Raw genomic sequence first — 24,242 nt, 5'->3', positions numbered from 1 at the left:
AACAATGGATGTTACATGAGAGTGGGATGACATATTCAAAGGGCTGAAAGAAAAACTGTCAATCAAAAATTCTACATCGAACAAAGATATCTTTCAAAAATGAGGGCAAAATACAGACATTCTGGTGACCCTTCACAGGAAAAAAGAATTCATTGCTGGAACACCTGCCTTACGGGAAAAACTGAAGGAAGGTCTTCAGGCTGAAGAAAGTAAACTCAGACTGCAGTGCCAATCCACAGGATAAAGCAGAGAGCACCGGGGAAGATAATTAATTTTACGAGGCTGGGTGACTACCCATTTCTCCTCCTTTCTTCTCTGAATAAATATAACAAGCAAGCAGGTAAAACATGTATGCAGTTGTCTTGCTAGGTGTGCGGCATAGAGTGAATATAATTCTGGGGAGGGGGGCTGGTACAGGCCCTGAGATGAGAGGATCCAACTACGGCTTAAGCCCAGGAGGGCAGGGTCCTCTAGCAGCACTGCCTCAGGAGGGTGGGTCAACATTCCAATTCTGCCCTCAGGAGAAGGCACAGAGCAGCAGCAGCAGCAGCAGCATGTTCCCTCTGATGGCCTGTTAAAGCCACCTGTCAGGACTCATGGGGTGGGATTTGGAGCAGCAGTGGTGTGGCAGTAGTATTGGCAGGTCACAGCACTGACTTAGGACCCAGGGTAAAGCGCAGAGTAGCAGCCCCTTAGCCCAAGGAATGACAGGTTGGGGCCATGACTTAGGACCCACAGATACAGTGCAGAGCAGCGACACCTCAGCTAGGTAATGGCCAACCCAAGCCACAATGAAAAACACAGCGTGAGTGCAAAGCAACAGCAGCACAGCCCCGGCCACAGCAGGACAAAGCACTGACCTAGATCCTGGGAGGAGACTAGACAGGAGTGGCTCTAGTGCCATCAATGGCAGGGCACTGTGGCAACTCAACCAGGAAAAGCAAGGCAGAGGGCTGATGGGGCCTCAAGGTCAGGTCACCACAGGGACAGCTCCTGCCTCAGAAAAGACATGGCTGCAAGGGCCCTGGGCAGCTCTGGCAACTGGACTGTGCTGGGGAAGGCTGGGGAAGCCCTCAGCAGCAAAGGCTGAAAGTGTCTAAGCCTTATGGACCTTCTCCTAGTCTCCTTTCTTCCTAAAGTGAAATTCCTCTGAAAGGAGCCCTGCTGCTTCTAAGCTGCTCTGAACTGGAGGAGGGCATGATGGAGATCCCATCTTTGCTAAGCTTTACTATATGGCCATCTTCTGGTTTTAAACTCTGCAGGGTATCTGCTGCTCCTTCCCTGTGGCCCAGAGCTATCCCAAAGTAATTTACATTTGCTTTACAATTTATAGTTTATGCTTTATAATTCATCATTCATAGTTGTTCATTTATTATTTTTGTTGTTTTTGTGGGGGATACAGGTGTTGCACCCCATAACACTCCATCCTGCTAGTATCACCTTATCTCTAATTTCCTGTCAAGAAGAAAGGAGACAAGAGGGCCTCTCACTTTCTATTGATTTTACAAATGTCTTATCTCTTACATAATATAGTTCATGTGCTTGTGCAAGGTCATTGACTTTTAGATGGATAAAGCCCAGGAACAACATTCAGCACACCACAGGAACATGGAGTGTTCTACACTTTGCCCCTTCAGTTGCTTGCCACAGCTGCTGACCATTCATATAAGGTATTTACTTAAGGTGTAGGAGTTATATTTTAACTTCCTGATTGATTTCTCCTCGGATATAAGCAAGGGCAGTAACAAAAGGGTAGACTAATTTTTAAAAAGTACTACATATGAATAAGATGTCTCTGAAATGGCTCTCACTCCTGCTGCTGCTACAGCTGACGTGCTACTTTAGCTCTGGCAGGTGTGGAAAGGTGCTGGTGTGGCCAATGGAATATAGTCACTGGATTAACATGAAGATAATTCTGGAGGAACTTGTCAGCAGGGGTCATGAGGTGACGGTTCTGACATCGCCAGCTGCCGTTGTTGTTGATGTCAACAAATCATCTACTATCAAATTTGAGATTTTCCCTACATCGATAACTAAAGATTACTTTGATAATTTTGTCAAGCAGTTTATCGAGAAATGGAGACATGCTACAAAAGATTCACTTTGGACACATCTTTTAAAAATTCAAAATTTCTTTTGGAAATTCTCTGACATTGCACTGAAGCTCTGTAAAGATGCTATATTAAACAAGAAATTTATGACAAAGCTACAAGAATCAAGGTTTGATGTTGTTCTTGCAGATCCCGTTATACCCTGTGGTGAGCTGGTGGCTGAGATACTCAACATACCGCTGGTGTACAGCCTCCGCTTCTCAACTGGTTATTCAATTGAAAAATTCGGTGGAAAGCTTCCATTCCCACCGTCCTATGTACCTGTTGTTATGTCAGAACTTAGTGATCACATGACATTCACGGAGAGGGTTAAAAATATGTTATATGTAGTTTTTTTGGACTTCTGGTTCCAGACGTTTAATGAGAAGAAGTGGAATCAATTTTACAGTGAAGCACTAGGTAAGTCATGCTTTTAGTTGGTTTAACATGAAGAGCTAAGTTTCCTAATGCCTTGGTGGCTGCGTTTATGTAAATATTAAGCCCCAGGAATTTGTCCCTTATAAGTGAATTGATGAAAAATGAAAATATAAAATGATCCATCAATCTTGTAAACACTTTGGAAACATTAAATCATTGGGTAAGATAAACCCTGTGAAGTATTACTAGTTCAGAACATTCCCCAAACTCTAAGCCACATATTAAAACACTTAGGACTTCTCCAAGCAATTATAAACACATTACTAAAGTTCTACGTTCACTAAAAAGGTCACTCTAAGCCTCATAGAATGTCATAATAAATGATGACAGGTAGACTGAGGACTCACACAGGTGTGTGTAACACAAAAATCTGGGGAGTATTTAGAGATTGTTTCTACTGATATAGCTCCATTTCTGCATTATATGAGATGAGCTGATATACATTACACGAAGATACATAACTGCTTTATCAAGAACAGACATTTGCAAACATCTCTGGCTACATCATTCCCAGCTCCTTTCCAAAACTTACCTAATGTATGCACCTGAATATATTCTCATTTCATCTAACTTTTGTCGTTGTTGTTTTGCTTTATCTTTCAGGAAGGCCCACTACATTATTTGAGACAATGGGGAAAGCTGACATGTGGCTCATTCGAAATTATTGGGATTTTGATTTTCCCCGCCCACTGCTACCAAATTTTGAATTTATTGGAGGCTTCCATTGCAAACCTGCCAAACCCCTACCTAAGGTAACCTGATTTGGTTTGTTGTGCTTTTTCTACTTTACATTTTCAGTAGGAATAATCCTCCACTCCTTAGTTCGAATAGGAAGATGGATAGAATGACCTGCCAATTAGTACCTCGCATATTCGTTTCTGCCTCAACTCTCTGAATTTCAGTATCTTTATGAAATAAAGGGACCTCTGGGAGACTTTGAGAATATATCAGTTATTACCATCCTCGTTTTTTAACATATAATAAGGCATCAGACATTCATTATAAGAATAAACATTAAATGACTAGCATATACCAGGAGTAGGTGCTGAAAGGCAGAGAAAGAGTGTAGATACATTTTCTACCACCTGGCACTCTACCTGGAAAGACAGAATGCAAGCAAGTCATAAACATCAAGTGAAATGTGTCACTTTAGTTACTGTTTTGCTTTATCTTTCAGGAAGGCCCATTACATTATTTGAGACAATGGGAAAAGCTGACATGTAATTTTTTAATTTACATTTAATTTTTAAAAGTTTTAGTGCTAAGAAGCTTTTAAGGTTAGTAATTAGTTGAGAAGATTCTAATACTCCTAATTTTAAATTCTAAATTCTAAAATTCTAAAAGATTCTAAAAGTTTCTTAATTATTTTGGAGGATGAGGCCCTTCACCAGTGCCCTAGCTAAAAAAATACCATTCTTCAACGATAGAAATGTAAGTCTTAACAACTTCTGAGGCCAAATCCAACCTTTCCCCACTTGCACATCAGCATTTAAACCGTGCCTCATTTGAAATTCCAGGGTTCACATCATACAGCATAAAAGACATAGCTTAGTCTATTAGGCCAGGTGTTTTCTGCCTACACCAATCCTATAGCAAACCTCTAAAGCACCCTAAGGAACGTAGGCCCCAAGTTCATAGCGGCCTGACGGTGTGAACACAGAGAAAACATACACTGCACATATTGAAACCATAAATTCTGAACATATATTAAAGAGAAAATAATTTATACCTCTTGAATCTGGAAACTGCCCATAGGTTAAAAAATCCCAAAATTTCTCAAAAATCACCCAAGTTTCTAGGGTGCTAGTCCTCATGAAGGTAAGCAAGAATCTAGTCTGTTCTAAGTTGACACGATCGGTTTTCTGTGTAGTTTAGACATAAATAGGAAGCAAATACTCTTTAGCCAACTCTTGGGAGTGACCCCTTAGGAGAGCCTTTTGTCCACTCCTTATTGATGGAAAAATGAAACTGATGTTTCTTTCAAGGAGAAAACTCAGTATCTCTTTTGACTGCAAATTGTTTGGATTCTCTATGGTAGCTCTTACAATATCCAGAGGCTGAGAGAACATTAGTGAAATTTCTGTGCTATCTAGCCCTATTTTTGGAAAGAGCTCACCATTCTCATTTCAGGAAAGTGATACTGTGGGTAGGAGGGGAAGTTAGGAGGAGAGGAAGAAGGACAGAGTGAAAGATGACTAACAGTATAATTGTAACAATTAGTAATAGTAGCTGCTATTACTAAGATGCAACACAAGATTTGAATCTGAGTCAATGACTGGAAAGACTTCATTACGTAAAGAAGCAATTCCTTCGAACTACTAACCTTTCCATTAGTTATTATGTTCTCTCAGAAAATTTCTATACTTCTTAAAGTATTAAGATGTTTGGCAGAATTCATCAAGAATCATAAAAATGCTTACAGCCTTTGACTTCACAGTGTACGCCTATGAAACTATACAGGAAAATAATCGAGATGTGCAAACACGCTATTTTGGACAGTAATTCATAAAAGTCACCCCGGAAGTAATCTACATATCCAAAATTAAGCAATGTTTAAGTAAATTATAGTGTGTACATCACATCATTATAATCATTTTATCAAATACCTATTTATGCTAAATCAGGTATGCGGTTTAGCTGGAAAATAACAGATATAACGAGATCACAGTTGTCTTGCAGGTAACAAAAGAATATCAGTTAGAATTACAATTTTAAAACTATATGTCACGATGTATATTTAGGTGTGGGAGTAGAAGAACGATTCAAATGGAAGCACAATTTCCAGAAGAATGTCCTCAAGGTCCATCCATGTGGTTGAACATGACAGGATTTCTTTCTTTCTCATGGAGGAGTAACATCCAGTGTGTTTTTTTGAGTGTGGGTGTGGATGTGTGTGGGGGTGGGTGGGTGGGTGGGTGTGGGTGTGTGTGTTTAAATCTTCTTATGCATTCATCAGTTGATGGGCCTTTAGGTTATTTCCCTTGGCTATTAGGAATCATGCTGTAATAAACATGGGAGCACAAACAGCTTTTCACTATCCTGTTTTTATTTTCTTTAGGTTCATACCCAGAAGTGGAATAGATGGTCACATAGCAGATCTATTTTTTATTTTTTGTAGAAATGTTCATTTTGTTTTCCATGGAGGCAGAGTCCATTTACCTTCTAAGTGATGATGTACAAGCATTCACTTTTCTCCACATTCTACCAACGGTTTTCTCTTCTTAGTGGTAGACTTCCAACAGGTGCGAGGTGATATTGCAGTTTTGATTTGCCTCTCCCTGATGCTTAGTAATGTCAAGCATCTTTTCACAAACTTGTTAGCCATTTGGATGTTTTCTCTGGACAAATGTCAGTTTTGTTCATTTACTCTTTTCTATGGAATGAATTTTGTTGATGGGTTGAATGAGCTCTCTATATATTTTGGGGTTTAATCCCTCATTCCATATGCAATTTGAAAATGTTTCTCCCATTCTGTACTTTGTTTTCAACTTGTTGACTCCTTTTTTTTTTTTTTTTTTTTTTTTTTTGCCATGCAGGAGATTTTAAGTTTGATACAGTTCCACTTGTTGACTTTTTTCTTTTGTCATAGTTTTGGTGTCATATCCAAAATAATCATTTTCAAGACCAATGTCAAAGAGATTTCTCCCTATGTTTTCTTTTAGGAGAGTTACAGTATCTGGTCTAATCTGTATATGTCTTTGGTCCATTTTAAGCTAATTTTTAAGAGACATGTAAGATAGAGGCGGCATTACACTTTTTTTGCATGTGTTTATTCAGTTTTCTCAGAGAAGAAGAGACAGACTAACCTCTCCCCATTGGGTGTTCTTGCCTCCCTTGTTGAATAGTGGTTGACTATAAACTCACAATTTTAATCCCGTGACCCTGTGTTCTGTTGCACTGGTCTGTTTGTCTATTTTTAGGCCAGTTCTGTATTGTTTTAAACACTGTATCCTTGCAGTACAATTTGAAACTGGAAGGTGTGAGGCCAGTTCAGCAGCATTTACTCTCTGATCCATGAACACACGATGCCTCTCCATTTATGTCTTTTATTTCTTTCGACAAAGTCTCGGAGTTATCAAGGTTCAGACCTTTCGCTTCATTGGTTAAATACGTCTCTACTTACATTTTTGTTTTTGATGCTGTTATCAATGGGCTATTTCTTCAGATGTTTCATTTCTAGTGTAGGAAAATGCAACTGATTTCTGTGTGTTGATATTATAGCTGGCAGCTCTACTGGATTTGTTGGTTAGCTTAGGATTTGGGTTGAGTCTCTGGAATTTCCAATACAAAAATTCATGCCATCTGTAAAAAAAACTGAGAATTTTACTCTTTCCTTTCTGATTTGGATACTTTTTACCACGTTGCCTTGCCACGTTGTGCTGTTAGGACTTGGAATACTATGTCAAATTAGTGTGCGAGCGAGCGCCCTTGCCATTTTCCTAATCGCAGAAGAAAAAAAAACCTTTCGATTGGTCACTGTTGAGCATCATGTTAGCTTTGGGTTTGTCATGTATGGGTTTTATTATGTTGAGGTATGTTCCTTCTCTACCCTATAAGTTGAGAGTTTTTATCAGGAAAGGATACTGTCTCTTGTCAAATGTTATTTTGCATCTATCGAGATGATCAAGTTATTTTCGGTTTCTTCCTATTAATGCAAGGTCCTATCTGCAATGATTTGGGCATGTTGAACCATCCTTGAATCCTAGGGATAAATCCCACTTGGTCATGGTATACAATCCTTTTCCTATGGTCAGGAATTTTGGCTGGCTAATATTTGGATGAGAGTTTTTGCCTCTGTATTCATCCTGGATAGTGGCTTGTAGGCCTCTTTATTTGTAATGTCTTTATCTATAGCTTATCGAGGTACTATTGGCCTTGTGAAATAAGTTCAGAAATATTTCCTCTCTCCTTGCTAATTTTCTGAAGGACGGACATCAGTTGTTCTTTAAATGTTTCGTCAATGAAGCCATCTGGTTCTGGGGTTTTCTGTATTTGGAGATCTTTAATTACTGGTTTAATATCTTTACAAATTATGACTGCTAGGATTTTCTAGTTCTTCATGATTCAGCCTTGATAGAGTGTGTGTTTCTAGAAACATATCCATTCTTCTTGATTACGTAATTTGTTGGCACATACTCCTACACGACAGTGTCTTGTGGCCCTGAATAGTTCTGTAGTATAAGTTATGCCTCCTCTTTCATTTCTAATTTAACCCATTTGATTCTTTATTTTTTCATGGTTAGTCTAGCTAATGCTTGTAAATTTTATGTTTTTGCACAAAGACTAACAGTGTATGGTATCCGTTTTTGTTTTTGTTTTTGTCTTTTTGCCATTTCTAGGGCTGCTCCCATGGCATATGGAGGTTCCCAGGCTAGGGGTCAAATCGGAGCTGTAGCCACTGGCCTACGCTAGACCCACAGCAACACAGATCTGAGCCGTGTCTGTGACCTACACCACAGCTCACGGCAATACCGGGTCCTTAACCCACTGAGCAAGGCCAGGGATCGAACACGCAACCTCATGGTTTCGAGTCAGATTTGTTACCCACTGCGCCACGATGGGAACTCCTGTATGGCATCCCTTATGTGTGGAATCTAAAAGAAGTCACACCTGTAAAAACAGAGAGGGATATGGTGGCTACTAGAAGCTCAGGCATGGGAGAATAGGAAAGAATTTTTTAAGGGCGCAAACTTGCATCCTACAGTAAATAATTCCTAGAGAGCTAAGTTATCATACAGTGAATATGGACAACAATATTATGTTATAATCATCAATCCTCCTCTGACTAGACTTTAATCATTCCAGCCACAAAAAAAGAAATGATAATTATGTGACATGAATGAGGTACGAACAGTCATGAACATGACAATCCTATTACAATGTATACATGAACAAATCAATACGTTATAAACCTTAAACTGCATGATGTTTGATGCCACATATATTTCATCTCCTTAGAAAAGCATATGAATTTTAAACTAAGGATATCCTTGCACAGAGAGTATGAGTAAATCTTAGTTCATTTTTACAATTGTTCATATTTTGCCTTCTTTTTGGCCATTAGCTCACCATATTTTCATAAAGGTGTCAGAGAATGAGAATAACCAGTTCACATCAGTGACCGATTTTTGAAGAAATGATGTATTACAATAATACGATAGGGATGCATCTTCCATGGCAGAGATGAAGCAGCCTTGGGTAGCAAGCCAATGAGACAAAATACTGAAGGCAGGTAACTTTAACGACCGCTGGAGGTAAACGGGTATGTGTATATTACCTGGAAGTGGTAAGAGGAGTCATGAGAAAACTTCAGTGAACTTAATAATGAACCTGATATCATCAGGGTGAAATTATATTTTTATTAAAACTCTACACATTATAATTTGCAAGACCGAGGTTTCTTTTTTAAATCCTCTTTTACTTTTCTGCGAAAAATCATTTTGAAGGAGTTGCCTCTGTGGCGCAGTGGGCAGGGGTTAAAGGATCCAGCACTGGCACAGCTTTGGCGCAGATCACAGCTATGGCTTGGATTTTATCCCCAGCCCAGACACTTCTATATGCTGCAGATGCGGCCAAAATAATAATAGTAACAATAATAATAATCATCATTTTGAAAAGAACTTTTGTGACAACAATTAGGATGAGAAGCCATACATTTTATGGTGGAAGGGTTGGTTAGTTATTTTCAGAATGATGAATTTAAAGGAGAAAAAAAGAAGAAAGATGGGTGTGTGGTTTTGGAACACATATCCAGGAAAATTCTGCCTGTCCACATTTTTTGTACATAGAGTACATTCACTCCGCAATTGGATATTGTTCTAGCGGATAAAATATAACATTTATATTGGGAAATGCAAAGAAATCACAGGACAAACTAATTCTGAAACAACTCCAGGCAAATAGGGCTTCACCTGGAGCTTCACTTACTCTGAAGTGACCACACAACAGGTGACCAAAACTATGCTATGGAAACCCTGGTATACCTCTCCTGTGGGGTGGTATTCCCTGGGGGGCTCTGTGAGATGGTGATGAAGGGTCCCTTACAACCCGTTACACATCTACGTTCTACTGTGACATCAGTTATGCGATGTATCTCAGGGCAAAAGCTGTCATATGTAAACAAACCCAGCAATATGGTCATTCAAATATTTAACCACACAGTGTATCTCTGGATGATAAAAAGGACCCAGGAACGTTTCCAAAGTCAAACACCAGACTCCTCAATCCAGTGATTAGTAAGAGAGAGAGAATTTGGGAAATTGTGACAAAGTTTAAAGTAAGGTATAAGGACTATAGAGCTGAGAGAAGGATAGATATCAAGTCATTCAAATCACAAATATTTCTTCATTCTTAGGGTCAGGGAAATGGAATACTGATGACTAGTCTAAAATAATTCTCCAGAAAGTCTGTCTAGAATAAACAAATGATTCAGTAGAATTATAGTAATAATTAAGGGTAACTTAAATCCTGCTATGTGCCTGCCTTCCAAGAATCTGTGTTAACTATTAACATTATTGATGAAGAGTCTGAGGACAATATTGTTGAATAGCATCTCTTCCTCACTACTGTGTACTGGCTTGATTTCATTTCTTGCTTACACACACAACCCACACACACATTTGCACAAATACCCGTAATGCAAGAAACTGACTTCATATCCCACATCTCCTTCCCAGGAACCTCAGGAGAGAGGCCTTGGAGAAAAAAAAAAAGTAAGAAAGAAAGAAAATATGGAGCTTCCTCGAAAAATTGAAAATAGAATTAATAGATAGTTCACCAATTCCTCTTTGGGGTACATACTCACAAAAGTTGAAGGTAGGATCCCAAAGAGATTTGGCAAACCATGGTCATGAAAGCACTAGTCATTAAATCCAAGAGGTTGAGGCAACCCAACTGTCAATCAACAGGTAAAGCACAAACCACAATGTATTATCTACAATCAATGAAATATTACTCAGCCTAGGAGTTCCCATGGTGGCTCAGCGGTAATAAACCCAACTAGTATCCATGAGGATGTGGGTTCAACCCCTGGTCTCGCTCAGTGGGTGAAAGATCTGGCATTGCGGTGAGCTATGGTGTAAGTGGCAGACACGGCTTGGAGCCTGGGTTGCTGTGGCTATGCTGTAGGCTGGCAGCCATAGCTCCAATACCACCCCTATCCTGGGAACTTCCATATGCCACCGATGAGGCCCTAAAAATAAGACAAAAAAAAAGAAAAAGAAATATTACTCAGCCTTTAAAAGTCAATTTTGACACAACACAACATTCACAATTTTTTTGACAGTTGGCAACGTTCTTTCTTTCTTTTGGAATTCACATTTGATTTTATTGGAATCGAATTGACTTACAAAGTTGTGTTAGGTTCAGGTATACAGCACAGTAAATCAGTTACACATCCTGTTACATGTACACATACTCATTTCTTTTCAGATTATTTTCTCATATTGGTTATTACACAGTATCCAGTAGATTTCCGTGCGCTATACGGTAGAGCCGAGTTACCTCTTTTACATCTGATTGTGTGTATATGTCAATCCCCATCCCCTAATTTAATCTGCCTATGTTTCACCTCTGGTAACCTTAAGTTTGGTTTTCAAATCTTTGATTCTGTTTCTGATTTGTACGTGCTTTTGTATCACTTGCATTAGAGTTCACTTATCAGTGATCGCATATGACGTATTTTCTCCTCCTTACTTCACTTAGCATGATAATTTCCGGGTCCATCCATGTTGCCGGAAATGGCATTATTTCACTCCTTTTTATGGCTGAGTCAGAGTCCACTGCATACATGTACCACATCTGTTTCATCCAGTCCTCTGCTGACGGACATTTAAGTTACTTCCATGTTTTGTCTACTGTAAATATTGCTGCAGTGACCGTTGGGATACATTTATCTTTTCAAATTATGATTTTCTCTGGATATATGCCCAGGAGTCAGATCACAAGATAATATGGTAGTCCTATATTATTTTTGTAGGGAACCTCCATACTGTTCTCCATAGAGGCTGCACCCACTTACATTCCCACCAACAGTGTAAGGGGGGGGTCCCTTTTCTCCACAAACTCTCCAGCCTTTGCTGTATAGAGATTTTTGATGACGGCCATTCTGACTAGGTGATTACCTGGCTGTAGTTTTGAGTGCATACCTCTAGCTATTAGCCGCACTGGACACCCTGTCACGTGTCTGAGGGCTATCTGTATGTCTTCTTTGGAGACACGTCTGTTTAGATTTTCTGCCCATTTTTTGACTATTTTTTGATATTGAACTGCATGAGTTGTTTGTATATTTTAGAAAATAATCCCTTGTTGTTCGCTTTGCAAATACTTCCTCCCATTCTGCAGCTTGTCTTTTAATTTTATTCATGGATTCCTTTGCTGCGAAAAAGCATTTAAGTTTATAGAGGTATGATTTGTCGATTTTCGTTTTTGTTGTCATCACTCTAAGAGGTGGATCCAAAAAATATTGCTGCAGTTTATGTCATAGTGTTTTGCCTATGTTTTCCTTGAAGGGTTTTAGAGTATCCGGTCTTACATTTAGATTTTTAATCCTTTTAGAGTTTATTTTTGTGTGTAGTGTTAGAGTGTGTTCTAATTTCATTCTTCTGCATGTAGCTGTCTAATTTCACTCTTCTGCATGTAGCTGTTCAGTAAGCACCACTTATTGAAGAGACTGTTTTTTTCTCCATTGTATATTCCTGCCTCCTTTAGATCAGTTGACCACAAGTGCATGGATTTATTTCTGGACTTTCTATGATGTTGCATTGACATATATTTCTGTTTTTGTGCCAGAACCAGACTCTTCTGATGACTGTAGCTTTGTAGTGTAGTCAGAGGCAAGGGAGACTGATGCCTCCAGCTTTGTTTTTTTCCTCAAGATTGCTTTGGCTATTTGGGGTCTTTTGTGTTTCCATACAAATTTTCAAGTTTTTTGATCCATTTCTGGGAAAATGCTAATGGTTTTTTAATAGGGATTGTCCTGAATATGTAGACGACCTTGGGTAGTATAGTAATTTTAACAATATTGATTCTTCCAATCAAAGAACATAGCATATGTTTCCATCTGTTTGTGTAATCTTCGGTTTCCTTCATCAATGCCTTACAGTTTTTGCAGTACAGGTCTTTTGCCCCTTTATGTAGGTTAGGTACTTTCTTCTCTTTGAGGCAATGGTGAATGGGATTGTGTTTTTCAGATTTCCCTTTCTGATATTTTGTAGTTAGTGTATGAGATTTCTGCATATTAATTTTGAGTCCTGCACCTTTGCCAAATTTATTGATTATCTTTAGCAGTTTTCTGGTAGCATCTTTAGGAGGTTCTATGTATAGTATCATGTCATCTGCAAACAGTGATAGGTATATGTCTTTTCCGTTCTTCGCTACTTTTATTTCTTTTTCTTCTCTAGTTGCTGTAGCTAGGACTGCCAAAACTATGTTGAAGAAAATTGGTGAGAATGGACCTCCATGTCCTTTTCCTGACCTTAGCAGAAGCAGTTTCAGCATTTCAACATTGAGAATGATGTGGGCTGTGGGTTTGTCGTGTATGGCCTTTATTATACTGAGTTAGGATCCCTCGTTGCCCACTTTCTGGAGGGTCAACAAACGAGTGGGGTTGAATTTTGTCAAAATCTTTTTCAGCATCTTTTGGAATGACCATATGGTTTTTAGCCTTCTGTTTGTTGATGTGGTGTATAACATTGACTGACTTGTGTATATTAGAAAATCCTTGCATCCATGGTATAAAAGCCACTTGATCATGGTGCATGATCCAGTTATTGTACTGGTGGATTCCAGATAGTAACATTTTCTTGAGTATTTTTACATCTATGTCCAACAATGATATTGGCCTGTAGTCTTTTTATTTTATTGTATTTTTTTGGAGGGGTGCTTTTTTGGTGAGGTGTTTTGGTCTGATTTTGGAATCAGGATGAGGGTGGCTTCATAGAATGCACAGGCAAGTTCCTCAGCAAATCTTTGAAAGAATTTCAGAAATAGAGGTGTTAACTCTTCTCTAAATGTTTGATAGAATTTGCCTGCAAGGACATTTGATCCTGGATTTCTGTTTTTTGGATGTTTTAAATGATATAATTGATTTCAGTCCAAGTGACTGACTTATTTCTGTTTTCCGTTTCCTCCTGATGCGGTCTTAGAAGATTTTACCCTAGTAAAAATCTTAGTGTCCATTTCTTCTAGGTTACATCTGTTGTTGGAATAGAGGTGGGTGTAGGAGTCTGTTATGATCCTTGCATTTCTGTGGTGTCAGCTGTAATTTCTCCTTTTTCTTTGCTAAGTTTATTGCCTTGAGCACGCTCCCATCTTTTCTTGATGAGTCTAGTTGAAGCCTAATCAATTTTGTTTCTCTTTTCAAAAACCAGGGTTTTTTTCATGTCTTTGTCTTTTTAGGGCTGCACCCGCGGCATATGGAGGTTCCAAGAAGAGGGGTCCGGTTGGAGCTATAGCTGCCAGCCTACACCACAGCCACAGCAATGGGGGATCCGAGTTGCAGCTGCAACCTACACCACTGCTCACTGCAATGCCAGGTCCTTAACCCACTGAGCAAGGCCAATGATCAGATTTGCATCCTAATAGATACCAGTCAGATTCATTAACCCATGATGGGAAAACCGTTTTTATTTTATCTTATTGTTTTGTCTTTGGTCTCAGAAGCCAGCCTTTTGCTTCATTGATCTTTTCTCTTCTTTTCCCCATCTCTATCTCATGTATTTCTGCTCTGGTCTCTATGTTTTCTTTCCTCTCTAACTCTTGAGTTTTGTTTGTTCTTCCTTACCCAGATGCCATAGAGGTCAAGTTAGGGTTGTTTATTTGGGGGTTTTCTTATTTTCTTTTTTTTCCCACTGTACAGCAAGGGGGTCAGGTTATGCTTACATGTATACATTCCAATTACATTTTTTCCCCACCCTTTGTTCTGTTGCAACATGAGTATCTAGACAAAGTTCTCAATGCTACTCAGCAGGATCTCCTTGGAAATCTATTCTAAGTTGTGTCTGATCAGCCCAAGCTCCCGATCTCTCCCACTCCCTCCCTCACCCATCAGGCAGCCACAAGTCTTTTCTCCAAGTCCATGATTTTCTTTTCTGAGGAGATGTTCATTTGTGCTGGATATTAGATTCCAGTTATAAGTGACATCATATGGTATTTATCTTTGTCTTTCTGGCTCATTTCACTCAGGATGAGATTCTCTAGTTCCATCCATGTTGCTGCAAATGGCATTATGTCATTCTGTTTTATGGCCGAGTAGTATTCCATTGTGTATATATACCACCTCTTCCGAATCCAATCATCTGTCGATGGACATTTGGGTTGTTTCCATGTCCTGGCTATTGTGAATAGTGCTGCAATGAACATGCAGGTGCATGTGTCTCTTTTAAGGAGAGTTTTGTCCGGATAGATGCCCAAGAGTGGGATTGCAGGGTCATATGGAAGTTCTATGTATAGATTTCTAAGGTATCTCCAAACTGTTCTCCATAGTGGCTGTACCAGCTTACATTCCCACCAACAGTGCAGGAGGGTTCCCTTTTCTCCACAGCCCCTCCAGCACTTGTTATTTGTGGACTTATTAAGGATGGCCATCCTGACTGGTGTGAGGTGGTATCTCATGGTAGTTTTGATTTGCATTTCTCTTATAATCAGCGATGTTGAGCATTTTTTCACGTGTTTGCTGGCCATCTGTATATCTTCCTTGGAGAAATGTCTATTCAGGTCTTTGGCCCATTTTTCCATTGGGTGATTGGCTTTTTTGCTGTTGGGTTGTATAAGTTGCTTATATATTCTAGAGATTAAGCCCTTGTCTGTGGCATCATGTGAAAGTATTTTCTCCCATTCTGAAAGTTGTCTTTTTGTTTTCTTTTGGGTTTCCTTTGCTGTGCAAAAGCTTTTCAGTTTGATGAGGTCCCATGGGTTTATTTTTGCTCTAATTTCTATTGCTTTGGGAGACTGACCTGAGAAAATACTCATGATGTTGATGTCAGAGAGTGTTTTGCCTATGTTTTCTTCTAGGAGTTTGATGGTGTCCTGTCGTATATTTAAGTCTTTCAGCCATTTTGAGTGTATTTTTGTGCATGGTGTGAGGGTGTGTTCTAGTTTCATTGCTTTGCATGGAGCTGTCCAGGTTTGCCAGCAATGTTTGCTGAATAGACTCTCTTTTTCCCATTTTATGTTCTTGCCTCCCTTGTCAAAGATTAATTGACCATAGGTGTCAGGGATTATTTCTGGGTTCTTTATTCTGTTCCATTGGTCTGTCTGTCTGTTTTGATACCAGTACCACACTGTTTTGATGACTGTGGCTTTGTAGTATTTCCTGAAGTCTGGGAGAGAATGCCTCCTGCTTGGTTTTTGTTTCTCAGGATTGCTTTGGCGATTCTGGGTCTTTTGTGGTTCCATAGGGTTTTCTTATTTTCTGAAATAGGACTCTATCACCAAACAATCCCTCTTGGAACTGCTTTTGCTGTGTTTTGGACTGTGCTATCTTCATTGCCATTTGCTGACACTTGACACAACATGGGTGAACCTTACACTAAATGAAATAAGCCTGTCACAGACATATCAATACTGTACCATTCAACTATAAGGAAGTATCCAGGTGAGGCATTTCTGTAGAAATACGGAGTAGAACAGAGTAGAGTAAGGAGAAGGTTGCCAGGGCCTGGGAAAAGAGAATGATGGAGTTTTCGATGGAAATAGATTTCCAGCGTTGCCAAATGAAAAACTTCTAAAGATTGGGTGCATAATATGAATGTACTTGCACCTACTGAACTATGCACTTAGGAATGATCAAGATGGTAAATTTTATGTGTATTTTACTATTTTTTTAAAGCCATCACGCTAATAATTTCTGATGCTACCAGATTTTCTCTCTTTTGTTGTTTGTAGCAATCCTTCCAATAATCTCGACCATGTTGTGACTCTTCTGTGATGCAGCAAATTCTTCTCTTACAGGAAATGGAAGAGTTTGTCCAGAGTGCTGGAGAACATGGTATTGTGCTCTTTACTCTGGGGTCAATGATCAGTAACATGACAGAAGAAAGAGCCAATACAATTGCATCAGCCTTTGCCCAGATTCCCCAAAAGGTAGATGAAGGAATACAATTGTGGACAACTATTTTATGAGACTGTTAAATTCTGTGAAAGACCTGATTAGACATTTCCTGCAAGAAAGGCAAACCATCATGATAGGTCCACCTTATCTCAGATATATTGGACAAGCAAAATATACATGGCAGCTGCTGCATTTGTAGACAGAGTATATTTGACTGACAGTAATTCTGGTTTAACATTGTAATCCCCCCCAAAAAAAGTTATTTAACAGCAACCTTGTGAAATTTGGTATTATAATGATATCATGGACAGGAAAAGAAATACCAAATTTTGCCTAGTCATTTGCTCCTTTACCCAGAAGGACTCCTGAGGACATGGTTCACATAGAGATGTTCTCAGGAGTTAAATTTTAACAGTAAGTGTAATAGCACAGTAATGTTAAGCAATATTGGCAAAAGTCTGGAATATGACATGCAGTTCATACTTGTCAGATAATCCCGGACCCTACTGAACTCCTCTAAATGTTGACACACACCCATTCTGTGTACTCTTCAAGGTGCTGTTCAGAGAAAGAGTAGCCAGGGTTCATCAGGCTGCTTCCAGCTACCCCCATAGTCACAGTGATTTAGACAAAGAGAAACATCAGCCTCCCCTACTGGACTGGGTCCTGCCAATGTCTGAAGCAGGAAGATAAAAGATGAAGATGGGGGGTTGCCCTTTAAAGTGAACCCTGTGCATTGTAAAGTCTGGCCCTTAATGAACTCTGCTTCTAACCTATTTGAAGATTACCCCTCCTCACTGAGGAAGGAGGAGGGACTATACCAAGGGGTCAAGCATGAGGAAGACGGGCATGGAAAAAGCGCAGCTGCCTCTTTCTCCATAAAATAGAGCAGAAAACTATTTTCTAACATGTAATATACACTTGGTGTCTTTGGATATTTGGATATTCCTTTTCAGTTTACTATCTGATATCCTAGTATTCTCCTAGCCAGGTACGCTAATTGTTGGCTGGGAACTTAAAGGATGTTCTATTCACAGTGCAAATAGGGGTTAAGCACTAATAAATTATAATTCAATTTATGAAAATTGCATAGGAATTTCAAGATTAGTAACTTCTTTTGGTACTGTGCATAGAAACCACATCTTGACCAACGCGGTCAATGCCTTGTGCTTCATTGTTAAACTGCTCAGAGTCCAGTGAATACATTTTTGCATCATAGTTCTGCAACTTTTTCAACAGACTTAGTTTTACTTACAAACTACCAACAAACTCCCCGTCTCTAAATTTAATGAATTTCTAAACTTTTTAATAATGGCAATACTCTGGGTTCATATCAGAAATTACCAATTGTCATTGTTCTTGGAATTAGTGCTTATCGATTTATAATCTAAAATTCCTTATGCTTCCTAAGCAGTACTAATTAACTTATTAGTAATAAATTATAAATAAGCAAAAACATTTATTTCTCCTAACAGCCTAAGGACTTCCATTTCCCTATACATGTCAATTACGAGGTGTAAAACTCTCCTAAAATAACTCAAGGTATAAGTGAACATAAGGAGCAGTCAAAAAGAAATACACAAGTGAATACCAAATTTGAAAATCAAAGCTTGTGTATGAAATAAAAAAAAAATAATGTGTAGGTGACTAGTAATTTGACACTATTTTTTTTCAATAGAATTAGAGCACCTAACATTTTCTTAAATATTTGAATTGTCATTGAATCTCAATTGCCTATGGCATCATGTGTGAGAGGTCATGATTACAGTCCATTCCTGACTGAATATAATCATAACTGTGTAAATGTGAGCTGAGGTCAGAGCATTCGTAGTTACTGTCACTGAAGAGCGTGTGGCCTCATTTCCTTAGCTGTCATATGGAGAGCATTTAACTAGATGTCTTTGAATCTCTATAGAACTCTACTGCTATAACTCTGAAGTTGATTCATGGAATCAAGGATTTCTTTACCCTGACAGGTTCTGTGGAAATACGAAGGCAAGAAACCTGATACCTTAGGACCCAATACTCGGCTGTATAAGTGGATCCCCCAAAATGACCTTCTTGGTAAGACTTGGGAGAACAAATACTGAAAACATGAGTAACAGCTGAGCAGAATGTTAATACTTCTACAGGAATATCTATCATTCTCCTAGCATTTATTATTGAAACTAATTTTCAGAAAGAAAACTTTGGTCCTTTATTTTTATTTCCAGCCTCTGAGGACAAAAGGAGCGACTACAATAGAGATGGCATTTTGTTAAAGCAGGTCACATTTCTCATGGCCAGAATCGAAGTAGATTTATTTTGACTGTAACTGCTTCTCACAGTGAAATTAGAAAGAACGTTGTGGATTGTCTTTCTCTCGCTGAATTCTTTCCTTGCAGCAGTCTTTCCCCCTCTCTAGAGGTATTTGAAATGCCACAGAAAACCAAGCCCTCCTTCATTACCAGGGACTCTCCATTTTCTACAGGAAAAAATCCAAAATTGTTTCATGAGCTGATTCCAGATTTCATGATACAGTGTAGCTTTTCTTTCCTCTGGTTCCAGTGCCACTACCTTTATGCTTTTCCTGTTACCCTGATGCCCTTCCCATCAGATTCAGTGACCTCCTACTTCTTGGAGAGCGGGTATTTCCGGCATTGTCTCCCCCCTGGGTTACACACATGCTCTCTTTGACCCAGGAGGTTCTTTCAAGGAAGTCCTGCTCACAGGACAATCTTGGACTCATCTGTGAAATGCAAGTGACACAGCACTGCTTTCATGAAGTCTTCACTGACCTCTCCAGCAGACCAAGGGGTTTCTTGCTCTGAGTTCTGAAAGCACTTGAAATGCCATTTCCTGTACATAATCATCTGTTATCTAGAAGACACTGCTGCTTTCAGTGCCTTCTAATGTGCACAGGATCATTTTGTTTTAAGACATAAAATTAATTCCTTTCCTGAAATTCACTCAATCCTAGGTCATCCCCAAACCAAAGCTTTCATAACTCATGGTGGCGCCAATGGCATTTTTGAGGCCATCTACCATGGGGTCCCTATGGTGGGCATTCCTCTGTTTGCTGATCAGCCTGATAACATCGCTCACATGACAGTCAAGGGAGCAGCTGTAAGATTGGACTTGGACACAGTGTCAACAACAGATCTGGTCAATGCCTTGAAGCAAGTCATTAACAACCCTTTGTGAGTATAGTTTGTTTTTTTTTTACTTGATGCTGTTTCTAGAGAGGTTCCCAGATGAAGGCTAGTGGGTCAGCAATGAGTCTTGACATAAACACAATGAGGAGTAAGCTTTGCTCAATGCTTTGAAACAGTCATCAGTAACCTACTGGGTCACATTAAGGTTTTTTTCCCCTGCTTTTAGGGGGAACTTTTGTCAGAGGATGTAAGGATGGTGGGAAAATTTTGAAAGCACTAATCATTCGCATGAGAACAATCACTGAGGTAGGAGCAGAAGAATTAAGAAGAAGCATTTTGAACCAGGTTCAACTGGGAAATCATGTATATTATAAAGGCAGTCATTTGCAGACTTGTGACTTTTTTTTCGGCACATGGACTCATTTAATGTTTAAACCTCTTCCAAGATGGTTTGTTGTTAGTAAACCACCATGACGTAATCAATCTCAAATTGCCATTACAATTAACACTTCCCAAAGTTTCTATGCTAACATTTTGAACCCATTACTGAGAACAGGTAACACCTAGAACTTTCTAATGTACCCCAATACAATAAGACAGATACTACCTATCAATGTAGTTATAGTCTTAGTTCTTTTGCTTGGGCTTGCATTTGTCTTATTTGGAAGAATTATAAAATAAAAAAGCATTTGATTTGGACAAGACATTGGTACATTACTACATAAAAGCCCAATTTTCAGAAACGCAAGTCATTCGGCTTCCAAATTATTTCATGACTTATATTAATTTCTCGAATACTATAAATATTGTAACAATGACATATACATGTATGTGTATATATAAATATGAATATCTCCTGTGTTTCACAATGATTTTGGAAAATACACATTTGGAGAATATATTGGTAATAATACACTGTGGACATTTGTGCTTTAAAGCAGTGTTGTTAAATTTTAATTTTAGCACAACGATTATCCGAAGAGAGCAGCGTAAGAAGTACATATTTCTTCTTCTTGTTTTTTACGTATACATCATTTTGGTGATTTTATGTAAAAATACATCTCTAGTATCATTATAGATTTTGATTTTTTTAAGAGTGTGAAGGTAGTATCCAAAATGAAGATAATTTTTACCTAGTTTATACTGACTGATTACAATATGTTATATATCGTACTAAGTCCTGAGCTCACATTCCCTTACTACTTCCTTACAGACTTTTCCACTGTATTACAAACACTTCCTGATTACCACCCTCCACTCAGAGCCCCAGGGCTCCCTCTGTGTTTCCACAGAACAGGACAGAACTGACCTCCATCCTTATTGCTCCTTTCCCATGCCATAGCACCTTGGGATTTCCGGTTTGTGAGCCCTATCTCTCGAGGCCTCCTCCTTCCGTGCCTTTTGATCCATAATGACTTTAACAGAGTGGGAACAAATGTAACTGCAATGCCAAATAAGTCAAATGTTGAGCACACTCTATTCTAAATTAGCTACCACGAAAACCAATATCAATACTAGCAAGCATTCACTGAGAGTCTACTGTGGGCTAGGAACACTTCTACAAATCAATATATTGTTCCTCCCAATAATCAGATAGGAGGCTATTCCTAACCATTCCATCTGATACTCAAAAACTGAGGAACAGACAGAGGCAGGCAACAAAGTAAGCGTCAGAGTCAGGATTCAAACCAAGGCAATCCACTTCCACCCTTTTAACCACTACTTTCCTAATACTAGGTCAACACCAGCTCCTGAGCAACCCTGCCTAGACTGGCCTCTGAACACCATCATGGATTTATGCATATCCCTGGATTATGACAGTATTTTAAAACTTGTCCACTGGGTCTATTAACAATGCCCTACTGGGGAAATCAAAGTTTGAACTTTCAAAGCACATAGTTACTGCACTTCCTTTCTTTCTTTTCCCTTTTTTTTTTCCTTTTTTTTTTCTTTTTTTTTTTTTTTTGCTGTTGCAACTTAAGTTCTTCCACTCCTTATACTACAACTACTTCTCCTCTCACATCTCCTCTCTTTTCTTCATAGGTTGAAATCCTACTCATGTAACAAACTGTAGCCCATAAGCTAAGGTCTCTATAGTCATCTCTGAAAAATAATCTGTCTTTCTTCCCCACTGTGCGACACTCCTTTTTACCACTGGCACGAAAATGTCACATTTATCCTTCCTAGTTCATTCTCTACATTGATTCTGCTTCTTTGTCCTTCAGCTACAAAGAAAACGTGATGAGGTTATCAACCATTCAACATGATCAGCCTGTAAAGCCTCTGGACCGGGCAGTCTTCTGGATCGAGTTTGTCATGCGCCACAAAGGAGCCAAGCACCTGTGGCCAGCAGCCCACGACCTCACCTGGTACCAGTACCACTCTCTGGATGTCATTGGGTTCCTGCTGGCCTGTGTGGCAACGGCTGCATTTGCCCTCACAAGGGGTTGTCTGTTTTGTTGCCGGAAGTTGGCTAATGCAAGAAAGAAAGCAAAAAGGGAATAGCTGTATCTGAGGCCAGAAGCGGGTATGGCCCAGTAGATAGAACTCTTCCGTTTATTCCAGCAGGAAGGAGGTATGACAAGGTTCCCATCCTCCTGTGACAAAATGACTTCTCATAATTTAACATCTCAGGGCAAGACTTATGCACCAGGGACTTTCTGCCTGTTTCAGAGTTAGACCTAGGTCATGCCAAGAGGTCACCTAGTGAAAAAATCCATCAAAATAGAATTACATGGGTATACATTGAAGGTTATTATTTTAATTCAATAGTTATATCAAAAGACATGATTGAATTTAACTGTGGTTCACATGGGGTGCATAGACATAAGAACAATAACAAGTACACCCAGAGTATCCACATGTTGTCGATATTCAGAATAATTAAATTTATTTTGGAGAAGAATTTTACAGTTTTAACTTGCCAGAGAATGTGTGCAATAATTGGAATTATGTAAGAAGAATTACCCTTTCATTTTTTTGTGAGACTCCTAAAACTTCTTGGTGTTTCCTCTGCATCCAGCCTCAGCATCACTTCCTGTCTAAAACCCTGGCAAGCCAGTTACCGTCATCCACTTTAACGTATTTCCCTGGGAAATTTTGGAGAATTCAAAATATAGGAACTGCTATTAAAAAAAATAGATCTATGTGTGAAAATCTTTGAATTCATACCCTAATTCTCATTTTCTTATTATCTTTAAAAATATTCATCTGATGACTTCCACTCCCATATTCAGCCTCTGGTAGTTGACTTAAGTTCCCACTGCATATTAACATACTAAATAACCTGTACTCCAAAGGGACTTATTTTTCATTTTCTACAAATGTACCTGGATCTGTCGATCTATATCAGTTAATTACTTGCAGATATGTTGTGAAATAAAATGTATTTGTTGAACAAAGAGTGAATTAATGATTTTTTTGGTTTTTCCATTTTTAGGGCTGCACCCTTGGCACATGGACGATCCCAGGCTAGGGGTCGAATTGGAGGTCAGCTGCCAGCCTGCACTATGGCTCACAGCAATGCCAGAATGCCAGCGACTGATCGATCCCATGTCTTCACGGATCCTAGCTGGGTTCATTAACCACTGAGCCATGACGGGAGCTCCCAGACACATTTTTAAAGAAACATAGAACCAATACAAGGCCACGGCAGATAAAATTTGTTCAATCACATATACGGGCTTAAATAATTGTCTCAAATCTATCCTGCACCACGTGTGACAGAAAAAGATGTGGTAGTCTTCACCCAGCGAGGATTACTACAGATCTCAAACAAAAAAATCAGTCTCATATGAAAGTAAATGAAGGAGAGGGACAGGAAATTCACAGATGTGAATTGGCCAATGACATATAAAAGGTGACAAACCTCACTCATGCTCTGGGCAATGGAAATTGAGCTAATAAATTATTTCCCTTCGGATGATTTGCCAAACAAATAATCTGGCATGGCTATTTTTCTCAAAGTATAACGTGGAAAAAACACTTTTCAACAAAATGTGAACATGTGATTTGAGAGTGTAATTCTACATCTAGGAATGTGTCATGTAGAAAGAACTGCACATGTTCTCAGTTATATTCTGAAGATTCCCCCTAGCACTTCAATGGCCGTCAGTATATGAACGTACAGCACAGGCATGGGCTACATACCACCATGGGAGAGAATGGAGAGATGTGAGCAATACAGTTGAATGCTCTCCACGTCACATTAAATAATCGGTAAAGAAGAACAGGTTCCACAGTTACCAAAAACAAGTATTTGGAAATCAATTTAAATATATGTGATTTGTATACCTCAGAGGAAATAATCTTAAAGAATACACTGGAATTTCCAATACTAAAAATTTGTTTTTATTTGATTACTTCTTTAGTATGGGCCCTCTCACAACAATGTTTTTATGCATTAGTTATGTGATTTTGAAATAACGACTGGAATAAACATATTAATCCAAGCTGTGGAGTGCTAAGATGTTCATATCATGATAGCAATCGATTCCTTAAGAAAACACGAATTGACTGGAAATCTGGCAT

At 39.0% G+C, this 24,242-nt stretch overlaps 1 protein-coding gene across 2 annotated transcripts; it reads left to right on the top strand.

The window, feature by feature from the left end:
* The first annotated feature begins 1,759 nt into the window (after positions 1-1,759).
* On the top strand, positions 1,760-23,113 carry LOC146400843 (UDP-glucuronosyltransferase 2B31-like). 2 transcript variants are annotated; one of them, XM_084972426.1, is made up of 6 exons: positions 1,760-2,510; positions 3,132-3,280; positions 16,479-16,610; positions 18,555-18,642; positions 19,538-19,757; positions 21,938-23,113. In XM_084972426.1, the coding sequence occupies exons 1-6, from the start codon at positions 1,781-1,783 to the stop codon at positions 22,215-22,217; spliced, it is 1,599 nt and encodes a 532-aa protein (XP_084828552.1). In that variant the 5' UTR covers positions 1,760-1,780; the 3' UTR covers positions 22,218-23,113. The 2 variants fall into 2 exon arrangements, with proteins under 2 accessions (XP_084828552.1, XP_084828553.1); XM_084972427.1 differs by lacking the exons at positions 16,479-16,610; positions 18,555-18,642; positions 19,538-19,757; positions 21,938-23,113 and adding an exon at positions 5,270-5,557.
* The last annotated feature ends 1,129 nt before the right edge of the window (positions 23,114-24,242 follow it).

The sequence above is a fragment of the Sus scrofa genome, chromosome 8, assembly GCF_054392235.1.
Source record: "Sus scrofa isolate SSC_HxYL_T2T_F1_AM1 chromosome 8, Sscrofa_HxYL_maternal_Yorkshire_Landrace_v2.0, whole genome shotgun sequence".
NCBI lineage: Eukaryota > Metazoa > Chordata > Mammalia > Artiodactyla > Suidae > Sus > Sus scrofa.
This window is presented reverse-complemented; position numbering and strand designations above follow the sequence as displayed.